General features: G+C 37.7%; 1 protein-coding gene and 1 long non-coding RNA gene across 4 annotated transcripts in view; one reads left to right on the top strand and one right to left on the bottom strand.

Moving 5' to 3' along the window:
* Nucleotides 1–17,314, bottom strand: part of HOOK3 (hook microtubule tethering protein 3) — an 89,802-nt gene that overhangs the window by 71,509 nt on the left and 979 nt on the right. For 2 of the 3 annotated variants that reach the window (XM_079331277.1, XM_079331276.1), the window contains exon 2: nt 4,556–4,641. In XM_079331277.1, coding sequence (XP_079187403.1) covers nt 4,556–4,641 — 86 coding nt within the window. Of the gene's footprint in view, nt 1–4,555; nt 4,642–17,314 lie in introns of those variants that run through there. The other variant, XM_079331278.1, reaches the window with a different exon arrangement.
* On the top strand, nt 3,371–10,390 carry LOC306814838. Its single transcript, XR_013777256.1, has 4 exons — nt 3,371–3,474; nt 3,593–3,650; nt 9,472–9,632; nt 9,920–10,390. It is a non-coding gene; the product is annotated as an uncharacterized lncRNA (long non-coding RNA).

Below are 17,314 nucleotides of genomic sequence, written 5' to 3'. Positions count from 1 at the left end.
TCAAATATAAAGTTTTAACACTATAAAGGATGAAAATGTCCTTTGGGGATTTGCCAACACCTGTTTTTTACAGCTGAGATTGTAAGAAAAACATTCATGCTTGGTTATATAGAACATACTTTTGCAATATACTATCATACATTACAGCAATAGTGAAAAGTTTCTGAACGTGTCAGCAATTTCCTCTGTAACTTTTCTTCTCACAGCTTCTTTCAGCAGCTTTTTAAAAGAAAATTTGCTACATTTGTTGTGATGTCTGGCACTTACCTACAAATGGGCTGCTACTGTGAATGCAAAAAATATTGAGGATGATGTATGAAAAATTAAGAACCATAGAAGAAACTGTCAACCCTTTCCACCTGGCAAAAGGCACAGCTGTTTTTTATCAGCTGATGAGTAAGCAATGTTCTTCCTCCTTTCTTTCTTTTTCTGACAATAAACCCTACAATTCTGTTTTGAGCAAATTTTATGTATGTCTAAAACAACTGATCCCCTGAGCTAGGGATCTCTAAAAACCCATTCCTCATGATGACCTACATCTTCTATCCTCATAGGTACCAGTGGACTCTTCCTATGAATGTAGATGTAAGAAAGAAAAATAGAAAAAATAGAGTTTGCTATCAAACCTTAAGGTTTTTTAGTAGAAATGCTTATTATCCCTCCCCTCTCTGGAAATATACCCAGATCACTGGAACACTCCATGCCTTTAAATTTTCATCAATGCCTCTCTTTGCTGGATATATTAATCTGCACTTTCAGCTATTTTTTAAACATTCATTAATTTACTATAGTAAAATCCTGACGCATACAAGTTCTGGCAACTTTCCCTTCCCTACCTTTTCCTAATTAACCTCCCCTCCAATTGTTATTAGTCTCAAAGAACACATACTTAAAAAGGGCACCATACTTAAACAGGAAGCACCTACACCAAGAAACACCCAAATTTCAAGGAGTAATTTAAAAAGAGTAATTTATCCTTCTCAATAGAGTAAGAGTGGCATTTAAGTTGTGTCTGCAGTCAAAACAACAGTTTTCCTTTGAAGACTAACTTTTTGAGAGAACTTCACATCAAAGACAACTATTCAAATTTTCACTGCAAATGATATGTCTGCAGTGACCTGGTGCTTTCAGGCTTGCTCTTTGCTATTTACCATCACTGCATGATTTTTCCAAATAACCTTAATCATGCAGCTGTCTTCCTGCAAAAATTGCCTTTCTTGGGACAGAGTGGGAACCCATGCTGCTCATATAAAAATAAAAAAAGAAAAAAAAGCCTGCTCTAGACTTGCTTCACGTTGTTGAACATGTCCTGACTCCCAGTAGTTTTCCTGTTGTATCTCTTCAAAGGACCAAAGGGAGGACTACACTGCTAGTGTTGAATTTGGTTTTGTTTTCAAGAAAAAATATTTTAAATGGTTTTGTCAACACTCCTGATCAGTTTTCTAGTCAACTATACCATTGCCAATACCTGTATTTGACTTATATTCCAAACTCATGTTCAGGGGAAAAAAAGAATGTTTGGCTATTCTACAATCCTTGGTTTCTACTTCAAAAGCCAATTAGACTAACCTTCTTATCTTATACTACTTTTCTTCTGTTCATTCTGTTTTACAAAGAAAAACAAAAAGGCAATATTTTCTCTCAAAGATTGTTCATGTGATCATTCCTGTCATACAGTCCAAGATGACACTTCTCTTGCTCTTCAAAGTCTATCTCAACAGGAATGCAATCAAGATTTAGCAATAGTGTTGCTAAATTTCAGCATGAGAATAGGCCTGTTCATTATATAAGTATGCAAAATGTTAAACCTGAACCACACTATCATAAAATAACATAGCTGAATACTAATTTTGGCATATCCAAATTATTACATAGGCCATAAAGAAAGAATTATAAATTGTTTGTGATCTTTATGTATTTTAAAATCATGCTACAGAAATGCAGTATTTGTATTGTATATTATTTGTGATCTTTATGTATTTTAAAATCATGCTACAGAAATGCAGTATTTGTATTGTATATTTATTTTAAAAGTATCAGTTCATGAACTGAAAACAGTATATCAGAACCACATGCTAAAAATTCAGGCTTTGAAACATTTGACTATATTGAGATTTCCCTTCTTTCCTTTATTATTCTTCCTGTTAACTGGCTGTTCCTTCTTTCTCTAGGAGGAAGGCTCCTGCTCCTGACAATCTGCAAGGACAGAACAGACTCAGTGCCCTCACAGCAGTTACAGCCCTAGGAGCTCTGCCAAACAAATGATTTGTTTGACACAACACAACACAAATCACATTTGAGCCACACAGCAGCACTAGAGGGAAGCGCTAAACACTAGAATAGGATGGAGCACCCTCATCTTCTGACTGACATCATCCAAGAAGGGCTGTTGTTTGCTCGGGGTTTGAATTCCTGGCATTGCTGAAAGACTGCTGAAGCTTGTCCAGCCCTCGCATTATTACCTCTTCTGCTCTTCCACCAGGGCATGAGCTAGGGAAATCTGCAAAATGCCGAGTATGATTATGCAGCTTTGGAAGCTATGGTCGAGGCTCAAGCGGTGTTCTCCCCTGCTGCACCACTTAGTGAGGAGGTGGTTTGAGCAGCAGACAGATCCTGCAGGTCATCAACAATAGTGTTGGCAACAAAGTTTTGGTTATGATAATCATTAAACCCTCTTGAGAATAAGGACTGCTTGGAAGAGATGGGATCCACCAGACTATGGTGGGCAGATGCATTTTCACGAACAGGCTGGCCAAAAGGTAAGAACAGTTTATACAAGCAACAACAGAAAAATAAACAGGTGACAAAGTAGTGGACCCTGTTGAAGAACTGGACTCTGTTGAAGAATTAGGGGTGAGGAATGATATGAAAAAAAGATACCTTGGAGCCAACGAAACAGGTCTGGGATCACCTCAAGCATATGCACATTATCATAGAAAGGCCTAAAGAAGAACACTCTGGGGAAAGCTTCATTCCTGGGAATCAGAAAGACTGGATGCATACGTGGAGTGCTTGTGCACTGATGCATGCACCATGGTGAATAAATTGGAAGAAAGAGTTCTACAAGATCGCAGTCTTACTGGGATCATGAAGTTGTGGTAGAAGGCCCATATGCCAAGGTTGCTGCCATGAACACATACATGCTCTTCAGGAAGAATGAGCTGAGAAGGCTGTGACAGACATCCTTCCCACAACAGACTAGAGGGAATGCACAAGCTCTTTCTTAGGATGGATATGAGCCAGCTGAGAGATTACTGGTTAGAATGACTAAGAAGATCAACATGAGTGACACCGTGACAGATTCCTGCTATAGACTGCCTGATGAGGATGACATCTTCACAGAAGAACTGATGAAGCATGACAGGGCTAACTGGATAGCAAGGTAGGCTGAAAAATGGCTGAAATGCTAGGTTCAAAGGTTTCAGAAGCATGAAATCCAGCTGGAGACCAGTTCACTAGCAGCATATTCAAGGGGTCAGTACTATAAAATGCCTTTAACAGAGACCTAGACAATGGGACAGAAGGCAATTTTTCATATAATATAAAAATGGAAGCAGTGTTTAATACATCTGATAGTTGTGTTGCCATTTAGGAGAAATTCAACAGGTTGGAAAAACAAGTTGAGAGGAACCTTACACATTTCAGAAAAGGTAAGTGCAAACAAACCCTATTCACCAGCATATACTGGGGACCAGCTGGTTGGAAAACAGCTTTGCAGACAAGAAACTAGGCAGAAACCAAGTGAGACACACTTCAGCAATGTGTCCTTGGAGCAAAGAGGGCCAACCACAATGTGGGCTGTATTGGGAAGATTGCTGCCAGCAGGCTAAGGGAGGTACTGCTCAGATCTGTTAAAAGCAGACCTGAATTGCTGCATCTGGGACTCCTCAGTTAGAGAGACACCTGGACATAGATGGAAGTTCAGCAAAGGGCAATTAAGATGATTGACAGACAGAAGTTTCTGTCAAATGAGGTGAGACTGAGTGAGCTGTGTTTGTTTAGCCTCAAGAAGAGTAGGCTCAGCAGGATCTTACCAATCCTGTGTATAAATAACCCAATGGTTCCTTCTTCTTTATATCCTCACATAATCTCAGTGGTGTCTGGTGAACAGAAAAGGGGTAGTGGAAACAAACTGAAAAGTACTTCCAGCTGCAAACAACTAAACTGACAGTTCCACTCAGCTTATCATGGAAGCTTTATTACATTTATATAAACAAATTCTAAAGGCACTGGCTATCGTTTGAAACAACAATCAGGGCCAATTACCTTACTGATTTAAATTTTAAATGTGAATGTGTAAGTTTAGTTTTAATTCAGCTTACTTTCCATTAAGTTCATACCTGAATAAACAGTTCTCCAAAACAAAAATTTGTTTTATAATTTAACATAGTTATCTGTGAACTACAGAGAAGAAATCATTAGACATGTTCCAGTTTAAAGTACCACGTAAGCACATCCTTAGGGAATACCAGCCACGGAAAAATACATGGAAATATATTTTAAAAGTACCCTAAAAAACCTCTGTATTTAATTCATTAAGTAAACAATTACTTACATTTTTTGAAGAACCTGGGCCATCACAACCCCACTCGTTAAATCTTCCACGGTCTGGCATGGTGCCTCTACATTAAACGTTTGGATCTGTGGGAGAAAGGAAAAAGTTATCTTCATTTCCTTCAATGCCAAGGAATTTTCAAAAGTTTGAAAAAAAAAAAAACCCACCACCAAATAGAATGAATTCCACCCATTTAGTGTACATGTTAGGTTTAAAAAGCTTTATATTTAATTGCCATCAAAGAAATGAACAGAGCTCAGTATCCTTGTTTTCTCAATAAACTACCACAAAAACCAGTATTACATTCTCCAAAAGGCAAACTTTCTACTGCATTTTCTACTTTCTGAAAGTCATCAGTGCATTCAATTACTTCCATACATTCGTGTATATATTCAAGTACACCCTCTCAATCAACAAAAGTAAGAAACTCAGTTTTTAGAAGGAACACTGATTCCACAGAACACTCATCAGCTCCCCACAAAGAGAAGATGAAATGTAGATTAACATACATATTCCAAACTTGATTATTTCTTACAATCAGATGGAAGAGAAGAACACAATGCTGCTAAACCCTAATTGGTCTGTACACTACTAGAATTCTGAGTATTTCATGCTGCTGTATTAACACAGTGACAGACACTACAGTCCAGAGCAAAGCTCTTTTCTTCCTTGCTCTATTGGTGAGAAGAACCAGTCCACTTTAGGACAATCGTTTAACTGGTTTAAGTTATTTGATCATTTACTTCAAAGTAACATTGGTTTTTGGGTGAGTCTGCAACAATAATTTTGATGGTACTTTTTGCAGGGTATCTCCCTAGTGCTCTCTGCTACTGTTCTCCTCCTAGGGGAAGCTTGGGCTTATACATACAAGGGATAAGTCAGTCTAGAAGAGCACTTGCAGCTTCAGAGTCCAGAAATGTTAGATACATCAATCATTTTTTCTGAACGTAACATACAACCATTCATTCTTTAGTGGCATTTGAAAGAGTAACAGTGGTTAGTAATTTTCCAGTAAATACCCTTCATATGTGTGTATTACAATAAAAAGCAATTTGTATTTCAGTAGGAAATTTTGAAAGTCTTTCTCTGAAAAGGCTCTCAAAAAGTCAAGTGCACAGTAGCCAGATTCTCCTTATACCTTTGGAATAGTTATAAGCATTCTTGGTCATGTAAGGTACAACAAGACATGTAAGCACTCTAACAATGCTATTTAACATTAATTTGGAGTACAGGCATCTAAGTGAATTTTCCTTCTTTTCCTTTATTCTGGAGAAAAAAACTAACACTCAACTAGGAAAAAAAAAAAGCAATAACATCCATGAAGAGTTACAAATTGAGCTCTCAGAGCATGTTTCCTTATCAAGTCCAACTGTGACCAGTCAATAGCAATGAATGATGCCCATGTCCCAAAAGCAAATGAATAAATTACTGAATGGCATATAAAACAGACAGAAGTGACCGCTGCACTTCTGATCCAGATTTTATTACAGCATTGTCTGAGATACTTAAAAAAGCCCCACAGCTGCTTCTCCAGAAAATCAAGAAGACATCACAGATTGTCAGGAACACTAAAGTAAAAGTAAAAAAGTAAAAGTCAGAGTGGGTGGGTGAGGAAAAAAACCCATGAAAACACAGTGTAACAGGAGACAACACTGAATTGCTATTTTGCCAGAATTTACCAGTAGTCTCTGATTTGCGGCAACACTGTTGAAAGAATACCGAGAGTTCCTGACTCAGCAACATATTAAACAAGAAATAATACTTTACAGCTACAACAAAAATGATTGGAATGGCATTATGGATGCTTAAGCTTGAAGAAGTTCAAGATGCTGAAAAGATAAAATTATTAAGCATGGACAATGAAAACTTTTTTTTTCTAACTTTGAATATTATATGCTTAAATAATGAAAATTGAAATCGCTTCTCCGCATAAGAGCCAAATCAAAAAATCACTAAAGAACTACTACTGTTATAGTTTCTCAGAAGTAGAAAATATTAAATGTTCTTTTCAAACAAGCAACATAATTAAGATCTTCAGAGTGCAAACTAACCAGGGTATTTTAGATTTATTTTGTAACTTGATATATGAAACACTTCCTTGACTAAATAAAAGCGTACATAAACAATAACACTACAGTGATGGTCCATGAAAGATGACTAAGCCTATTTCCAAAACACGGAAAAACAAGATGCACATCCTCTGTTGTTTTGTACATAATTTTATCATCACACTTTCCCAAAACTTTATATAGAAAAAAGGTCAAAACTGCCATTAAGGTTCAGGTAACCCATCTGAACTCTTTCTTCTTCCCATAGATACACATGCAAGATTGCCATTGAAGAAAATTATGTTTCTGAAGAACAGAAAGAAAGACTTAAACTAGTGTTACTTTTTTCTTCATACACATCTAAATTTTATAATAATGGTCTTTGCTTTTATATTTTAATTGTGCCAAATTTATGCTGCAAAACATTTACACAAATCTTTTTTTTTTTTTTAAGAACTATATGCTTTTCATATCCTTCAGTAATTATCCTTCAGAGATATGAAAGTAACAAGTTTTCTTCAAAAAACCTTACACAAAATAGCTTTTCAAATTTACATCAAAATTAAACTCCTTTACCATTGCCAGTTCTACAATATGCCAATCTCATCTAGAAAAGTAAGAGTTCATTTTACAGAAGGGAGAAAATGACAAGAATGTAGCAAATGATAAGAATGTTGCAAGACACAGAGTTCCATCTATGGAGACAAAGAAGCAAATTTCTGCCCGTGTGCCCCTAAACAGCTATTCAGTAACAGCTGTTAAAACACTGTTATCCTGGGCATTGTGATGCTCTCCTTCTGGAAGACTTCTCAGCCTTCCGGCAGGAACTGTTCCTCTGCTTCTAATTCCTGAGTGCCTGCAATGCAGTCCTTGTTGTTAAGTACACAACACTGAATATTAATTCGTGTTTGCTGTTGTGATTATTGGAGTTCTTTCCCCACTTCTTGAGCAGCTGTATGGAGCCTCTACATCACGTCTGCAGGCACACATGAATCTCATGAAGTTCAAGGCCAAGTGCTGCATCTGCATTGGTCTGATCTGCTGCATCCCTCCACCACAGGCTGGGGAATGAACAGATCACGACCAGCCCTGCCAAAGAGTTGGGAGTGCTGGTGGGTGAGAGGCTGAACATTAGTCAGAAACATGCGTGGGCAGCAGGTTAAGGGAGGTGGTTTCCCTCTCTACTGCTCTCTCGTGACACCCCACCACTCTCAGTTCTATGTCCAGCTCTAGAGTCCTTCGTACAAGGAAGACAGACATACTGGAGCAGGCCCAGAGGAGGGCCTTCTTCCTATTAGGAAAGGCTGGGAGAGTTGGGGCTGTTCAGCCTGGAGGTTACAGGAAGACTTCACTGTGGCCTTTCAATACTGAAAGGGAGGATGGACAAACTTTTTAATAGGCCCTGTATCAACGATTAAAGCAGTAACTGTTTTAAATGGAAAAATCATGTATTCAGACTAGCTAAGGAAGAACTAGTCTATGATGAGGGTGGTGAAACACTGAACAGAGCAGAGCTAGACTCCATCCCCAGTAAGGTTGGGCTAGGCTCTGCACAACCTGATCTAGCTAGCTGAAGATGTCCCTACCAAAAGCCGAGGGGTTGGACTATTCGACATTTAAAGGTCCCTGACAACACAAATTATTCTATGATCCCATCACACAAGACTCTGGGGAAAAGAAACTGGAAAACTTGGCTCTACCGCAAGGTCTAGTAGGCCTTCACACCTTCCATCAAGTACCATGCAAAGAGAAAAAAAGGCTTCCTTAATTGTATTAAATATTAATCCAGATCTCTGATCTGCATGGCCATGAACAGCCAATTCTTATACAAACCTTAAAATAAGAATTAACAGGTGACTGTTACAATGCAGAAGAGGTTATCGCTGGGGACTAAATGACTGCTTCAGAAAGAAAATACCTTGGAAAATATGAGTTACAGTTCCTGATTTCCTGTACAACTAGTGAGGATCTTTTAGCTGCTAGGGATAGGATGCAAAAATGTATTTAATGAAAAATACTTTCAATATGAAGGTTAGTGAACTGCACAAACAATCAATTGTCAAAGACAGTAGGTGAAAACCAGGATAAAAATGTGATGGGGAAACCAGCATCCCATGAAATATGAAGGAAAAAAAAAAAAAAAAAAAAGTAAAAACCAAAACAAAGCAAACCAATTCTACCTCAAAGACAAAAAGAAATTCTCAATGACTATTTCCTTCTCTACACTCTACACTAAGGGATCATGAATAATTTGCTCTTTGCACAGTGATTATATATACATCTTGGTTTTTATTAATGATGCAGTTATGTAATAAACCTCTTAAGTATTCTTTTCTAATAGTACCTGAAATTGTCATTAGTGGTTCTTAGCAAATAAAACACTGTGACTGGTTACCTTAAGCATAAACACAACAAATAGTAACACCCAGTTTCCAACTTATCCAAGCAAAGCACTCCCTAGTCACTGCTGGAGGACAAACTGAGCATAGGTCCACAGAATATGACCAACCTGCTTGTTTCTGTCAGTCTTGCCACTCTCTTTCCTTCTCCTTACCATTATCATTATTATTAACAATTATTATTATTAGCATATTTAGCACATGTTATTTTCATATATAGTACTATTCTATGCTTATGTTATCACTAGCCTATTATTGTGACATTTTGTTTCAATGATTAAATTTTTCTTATGTAAACTGCTAGGTTTACCTTTTCTTTCCCAGTCTTCTTCCCACTGGCAGGGGAATTGGGGGGAATGAGTGAGCAGTTGGGTGATCCTTAATTCCCAGCAAGGGTTAAACCATGACACCACGACTTTAGAATTATTTATCCACTATTTTCCTGTATTTTTGGATCTGACTATGCAAGCTTACAGTTGGTTGCTATGCAGAGCCAAGAGCAAGGCCATGCCACTACAGAAGGAACAAAGCAGAGAGACAAGACAGGGAGAAGTGGCTGTGAAAGGGGACAATGAAGAAACCAGCCTCACAGGGTTGGATGCGAAGAGCACACTGGCAGAAAAGAATAAGGTGGGTTGGATACTTTTGTCCTTGAACATTAATCCTGTATTACATACAACATCTGCAAGAATCTCACTAAAACATTTACTCAGCTTCAATGCGTAGAGGAAACCAGAATATCAATTATTTTCACAACAGCGAGATAATTAAGTGATAACACACAGTAGTCCTTCCTCAGATGTAAAATTTTTGTATTGAGACAGTCCTTTCAAATTAGAAATGGATTCCCACCCTAAAAGCAGATCTTTTCCTTTTGGATAACCTTAAGGTTCCTTTGCCCATTTTTCTCCTCACAGATGGAGGACTGCTGCTGCTATCTTCTGCCTGCATAGTCACAGCATAAGCTGTTTTTTCATGCTTTTCAAGACAACAGACTGCATGAAACAAACAATGGGGAAACAGATTCTCTAACAAGCAGCAGCTTTATTCTAAGATTTGAATTTGTGAACGTTTCCACTAATTTTTGGGTTATCAGACTTTCATTACTACAATCTCAAAAGTTACTCTGCAATCCAGCTGTAATGTTAGCTACTCAATTAGCTCAACAATTGACAAAGTTTTTACATTACTGGTCAGGGTGCATATTCTCCTGGGGAGGGACCTGAATATTAACTTTTTTATTAATTTGCCTCCCATTTTATATATATTGTGTTTAACCCCAAATACCTGAATAGGTCAAAGCCATGAAATATTTTGATTAAAATATTTTATTCAAAGTGACACCTTTTCAGATATTAAATATCTCCTTTGCAGAAACACAGTGCAGAAAGCAGAAGACACACCTTGACTAAAGCTTACTAAATGACATCAGAGATGAGAGCCACGACAGCACAAACCAGTTCTTACTCCACTGTCTTGGCACTGCCAGTAAATTGCTGCTAACATGTTCAAGTACGACAAATTATTAAGATACAACAAACAAGAGTCTCAAGTCTGAATGGTTTTTGGTTTAACCATTTCAGGAACACTAATGAGAGGCCAAGCTAACCTACCAATTCCTGTGGTGCAAAGGAATGTATTACTATTTTCAGTTGAAAACCAGATGAGCCAACAGAAGAAAAATAATTCTAAACAACATTTGTAATGAAAATAAAATGAAGATACGCAACACGTAATAGGAAGACCTAAAACAGCATCATAAACAAACAGTTCTTTCCAAGCCTTCATCTATCTCAAAATGTTTTATTTATACATATCAGTCAATGCCTTCTCTTTTCAAAATATAAGATACTAATACAGTGCAAAATTGCCAAACGTTAAATCAATGCACCCACATTTATAGGATACCTACATTCACACTGCATAAGCACCAATGAATGTTTCCAATGAAAGCTTCAGAAGTGCCTTTTAAGACTAAAAGTATCTTCTCATGGAAAAAAACCCAATCCAAAACACAAATGGTAGGATTACCAGGAACCAGTAGCTTCCTCCACTAATCAGAGAGCAAAAAATTTCCATCTCTGTTGCCCAGAAGAAACAAAATAACACACTTATTATGTTGTCATATTAAACACAGAAGTAGGATATCTTCTACTTTCAGCACTCTGACTCACAGAAGCCTGGAATGTAATCCAGCCCATAGAATTGGGACATGTGAAGTTTCACCAAAGAAGGATAATGAAACTTCTCTGTAAAAGTAGGTGTTCAAAAAAAAAAAAATAGCAGAAGACTGCTCAATGAACAAAAGAGTGAAATTATCTTTATTCTGAATGAAGATGGCTAGGCTACTACAAACCTGAACAACATCAGGCAAATGCACTCAAAAGGATCCATATTAAGATAAAGAATAGGCAGCAAGACATAGTATTTATATGAGGGCATAGGGCCAAGTAAAAGGCAATTAACCTCTTGACTACTGGCTAGCTAGAGAAACTTTCCAAATTTACATATATTCCTAATATTATTTAAACAAAACACACACACACACAAAAACAAAAACCAAAAAAAACCCCCAAAAACAAACAAATACCAAAAAAACCAAAACGAAACAAAAAAATACCCACAAAAAACACCCAAACAAGTCAACTAAACAAAAAGCAAACAGAATCAAAATAAATAAACCAAACCAAAACAACAAACAATAAACAATAGATGACAGCTTTCCCCTTGCAAAATACAGAGAAACAATTATTTAAAGCCTGCACTTCCAACATTTGCAGCTATAATTCAGGTGAAAAACAGTCTCTATTGACAGGTAAAATAAAGAGCTCTCTTTCCCAAAAGCACAGAAGAACACTAAGTTCTACTGAAATATTATCTGCACAAACTTTCTGATCATTGTGAAAACAAAGGCTTTCACAGGATCACATGAGTAAGAAAGACTTAGCAGCTAAAAGATAGGATTAACAGAAAGCTGGCACTAAATTTTCACCAGGGTAAGAAATTTCAGACTTAACAGATTCTTGAACTGGTAACAGATATATAGCACACTACTAAAATTAGAGTATCTTGCAGTTAAAGTCTTCTCCTTTTCCTTATTTATATTTCAACTATTACCTGAACTTCACTGAATTCTGTGCAGAGTAAGATTTTTCAGAGGCTGACCAAATTCCATGATTCCTTAAAAAAAAGGCAGTAGCCACCATACAACAGGATCTTTTGGCATTGCCCATAAAATAAAATCATTAACCCTGCCATAGTGATCAAGTCATGCTGGGCTTTTCTTCCTAGTCACAAAAAGGGACAGTAGAATTAATAAAACCAAAAACAAACACACACATACAAAAAAAAAAACCAAAAACCCATACAAAAAATAAATCAAGAAACAAAAAAATCCCACACAAATTCTGCTGCATTTCATCACACACTTCTACTTATTCCTACACTGAAGTAAAACTAAGGGTACTTTGCTGCCACGGCAAACGAGTTCCCCCAAAGATTTCCCTTACGTAATCCTGAAATGTAGAAAAACTGTAATTAATTTAATATTTTGCAACACTACAGTGAATAAATTACAGATGCTCATTGTCCCCCTCATAAGTTAAATATGTCTTTACTTGTTTAAGTATCCTAACTTAGCAACCTTGAGAGACTTAGCTTAAAATGGGAGGTCCACAAAGGATACAAAGCACTACACTTCCAGCATGACACACTTTTGAAAAGAAGCTTGCAGCTAAATGGCATGAAAGAGCCCTAGGAATTCCAGGGCTAAAGCACATTATCATCAGATTTACAATGCATCTTCTTGTGCAATACTTGCTCCACTACCTGCACCACTTCAAAAATATTTCCTGTGTGCCTCCTTTGAAACGCTCCCATTCTTTTGTGGCCCAGTTAGTCCACTGAAACATAACTCCGGCTTTGTATCCGTTCAGAAGCTTCTGCCTGCCACAGGCAGGAGTGGAGCGAAGTCCGGACTCCTCCCCCCCCTTAACCTTAGAGATCTTCTCCCTGCACCGAAACCCTTCTCCTTTCGATGCTGCCTCTTTGTTCTCTGCCCTGAATGAGCAGTACTAAGGAATTTACGGGAGGGAATGATTTAAGTCACGTATGGCAAAGACAGACAGAAAAACAACACAAGCACACTCTGCAGGGCAGGAAATCACTACCAGCGGTTAAGGGAAAGAATTAATCCCTCTACCTTTCCTGTATGGCAGGAACTGCCAGGCTGTTGTTGACAAAACCCACAAGGACACTGCTACTCTCTTCCCCTCACTTCCCACCATGCATTCCTGCTGTAACCTCGTGCTAATGTCAGTTGCCATGTGGCAAATAACCTCGCTGTTGTTTGGGGTTTTTTAAATAAATCACAAGGACTTGAAAATTAAATTGATTAAACAACCCCAGATTTAGGTTCTGAAGCTGGGGCAGTTAACAAACCGAATTTAGGCACCTTTCTAAATGACCACACTGAAGAGTCAGCCAAGAAAGGAGAGAGCAGCAAGTGCAATTGTGTAGCAGGAGAGAGAAGAGAGGCCCAAGACTCAACTTCAATGTCTGCAATTTCAGTAAAGTCAAACACTGCAGCAAAGACTTCTATTGGTCCAGAAAGAACAGAATGACAAAATATTATCTCAAAGTTTACAAGCCCCAAAATGTCACCATTAAGACAGAGTTGTGCAAAATTCACAGTTTGACTTCATCTCTTCGAAACATCTGTGTTTAAGTATTTCAGAGAATACAGAAACAGGTTTCTCTCCACACCTCCCACTTTGAGATTAACAAGCTAACAGGGAAGTTGTTTCCTTTACACTCTCTAAGGTTCACAGTTCCTGGCAGCAAACTCTGTTTCTTCTCCAAGCAACTATCTCTCAATTCCTCACCAAAAAATGAGGGGGCAGAATTGGGAGCTGAATTGAGCACATACTAAATTATATTGAAATGTTGTTTTGTTGTTTTTTTTTTTTTTTTCTTCAGAGAACTATTGTAATTGTACATTGTATAGAACAGCTCTTCAGGAAGGAGAAAATATTTTAAAAAAAGAAGAATTTGGGACAAGGCTCCTAAGAACAAAAATCTTGCAGTGTCAAAATGCACACTTGATGAATAATGCCCGCACCTCCAAATTCTGTGTTATCTTTTTTCTCAGATTGACTTAAAAGATGGGGAGGATGGCACGGAATATATACAAACCATGTCCTACTACCTTGAATTTTTGTACTCCTATGTTATCAGCCTATCACTTACTCTTCAATATAATCTTGAAGAGAAGCTCCTGTTTCTCCTGTTTGATATCTCAGCAATACGTCAAAAAAATCCCTATTACCCAATAATAGTGCTACACACTCCAGCTCCTTCAAACATGGTCAATGTTACACAGAATAGCACAGTCACAGACAACTACCCCTTTAAAAGCTGGAGCAACTGATTCTTTACTAGTGAGAGGTCATTAAAAAAAAAAAAAAAAAAAAAAAAAAAGGTTGCTCAGCCTAGTGGTCTTTCATATTAGTTACATGAGCTGTGACCTGCCACCTTCCTCAGACCATATTCCATGAATGCTGACAAGCTCAAGTTTTTCTGTCCTCTGAAAAGCAACAGATTGTATTCAAATGGAATAGTTTTCTTGATTCACTGTCATCATCAGCACAATCAGCCACTCCTGAAATACGTTTTTTCCAAGACATAAGGCATGTTTATGCAATTATATTACCAGAAGAAAATTAAACTCTACAACTTTGTGGTCAGTGGCCAAGGAGTGGAAGAAGAAACAATTTAAACAGGCATAGCAGGTTACCTACAACCTTGGCATCTACAAGAAAGCAGAAAAGTACTTAAAAATGCAAATGCACAAGGATCGAGAACAGCATAATCTAAAAAGAATATAACTGGACACCGGTGAAAAAGAAACTCCTTAGTAAACTCCCCCAGTAATTTCTCTTAAAGTACCTGTCAAGCATTTGCAAGCAGCCTTTCAGAGGAATCTATTTCAGTAGTTGATCACATGGTCTCTATACTTCATACTGCCACAGATAAATCCTTAGAGTTGGGGGTAGGCCATGACACGGAGAAGAGAGATACACTGTACTGAGGAGATTTTTCAGTGAAAAAGGGGGAAAAGTCAAAGGACTGATATGACATCAATAACCAAAGTGCTTATAAAATGGAGGATTTTGAAACAGGATCCTTGCAGAGTTTAGAAAGTTCTCACTTATCACAAAAAGTTTTAACAGAAACTTTATTTGGCCCTGAGGGTTGGAAAAGAAAGTAGGCAAAATGCAGCGTGGTGGAGTCAGCACATCTTAAAATAAGAGATGTTTATCATAATGAAAGAAAGTTCATGACATCTCCACATCAACTTATTACTTACAAACACTTAGTAGCAACCTCTTTGAGGAATCCTCCTGTTCACATACCAATGCTAAGCAATCTTTTAAGTATCATATCTCAGCCATAAATTAGAAAACCTTTCAGGTTACATAGCAAAAGCCTGTAGCCACCACAATGATTTCAGATACACTAAAGTGTTACTGGCACAGACAATTTTGACAGCTCTCCAAATTTTATGAAATGCTTCAGCTATGTATCTAAGTTGAGAGCACTCCTGACACTATACACACACACAAACAACCCAAACCAAACACCAAAACACATGTGCTCATGTGTGAGCCATTGTAAATTTTCAACAGAAGAAGTTGTCAATCTCTGTTAGATATGCTGAAACAATTTTAGTATTATTGCAGGTTACCTTCACAGCCACTTCCTTCTCAACTGCCGTGGCTGAACTACATCTTGGATAACAATCCCACGGTGTGTAGGACAGTCTCAGAGGAGGTTTGTGGGAGATTTCTGGTGGAGCAATAGTTCTAGTAGGTTTCAAACACCGCTAAAGTGCAAAAAGCAATTTTGAGAGGCCAATACTTGGCCTCCAGTCGTTTGCTTAGTTTTGCTCAAGTTGCAACTACTGTGGCTGTCTCAAAATAACACCATAGTCACCTGCTAAAGTGGTAGGAAGTCAAAGTTAACCCAGCTTTTTAAAATCCCGAATAAAAATTATTTAGGAAGCCATGTAATGACACTGTCAGAGAGGTGAAAAATAAACAAGAATTACAACCCAAGCTAAAGCCTAACAACAGAAATAAGTATTGTCAAAATACTGAAAAATAAACCAAAACATATTCAGAGGTAAGCAGCTTGTTCCAGCTTAAACACAGCAGAAGAGAAATCACAGGCATGAAAGGTAAAAAGCCTAAGCGATATTCTTCTTAATTAAAATCATGAGTTGGCATAGGGAGGAGCACTTTCTTCTCACCCTATATCCATCTGAACAAACATTCAGTTTAGACCAAACAGGTTCTCAGACTTGCAGAAAGCCTTATCTATTCAAAACACAGACAAACCAGTTTAAGAACCTCTGTATGAATGTTAAGTAAGCAATTTGGGAAGCTAAACCAGTTCTAAAGAACAGCCAGCTTCTCTGTCATAATGGGAAATGACTGACCTTCCCAGATGTGCATAAACTGTTATTAAGACAGCTCTACCCTCCTATCTAAATGAACGGTTTCCCAAGAATCATTATGAGACTAGAGAGAAAGCCAAGCAACATAAACAACTTCTTTATACACAGTCAGTTTCACCGAGAAACAAAAAACTACCACTGCCTCTTCTGCAAGTTTCACGTATTCCCACATATATGATGAAACTAAAAATAACCCATAACTTCATACAGGCTCCACTGGGTACATACAGCTTCAGGACTGCAGATTACAAAGACCGAGCCTCTCACTCGGCTTTTCTTTGCCAGTATTAACCCACATTACCTTCCTCATATTGGAACTTTGAATTTCCCCAAGTGAAAGAGACAGCATGGAAAGCCAAAAGCAAGACAAATGGCCAAAACTTGTCAATAACAAAGACGGGAAAGTTGGCAGGAATGTGAAGGAAAAATAAACTAGGCAACTTATTCTAGAGCTATATGAAGCACTTTCCCAAAATTGTTGCCTTCTATACTTCCCAGGCGACTTGCTCACCTCTAACAATTAATAAACTTCCCTCACTCATCCTTTTTGACTTTCATTGAGAAATCTAACATGTTACTCCCCAGGAACTTATTCATCACCATCAGAACTTCAGTCAGCTCTGGCTTCTCATGGAGAAAATGTCTGAAATTTTCTTTTTCTATTTAAGAATCAGCTATATTGTAGAGATTCATATTCTAGGTATTTACTTGGAAATTTTGAGTATAGGGGGGTAAAAAAACCCAAACCAAAATCCACTGGTTTCAAACAACTGACCAATAACTCAGCTACTACAGA

The sequence above is a fragment of the Erithacus rubecula genome, assembly GCF_903797595.1.
Source record: "Erithacus rubecula genome assembly, contig: SUPER_Z_unloc_2, whole genome shotgun sequence".
NCBI lineage: Eukaryota > Metazoa > Chordata > Aves > Passeriformes > Muscicapidae > Erithacus > Erithacus rubecula.
The sequence above is the reverse complement of the archived record's forward strand: the minus strand, read 5'-3'. Positions and strand labels throughout refer to the sequence as shown.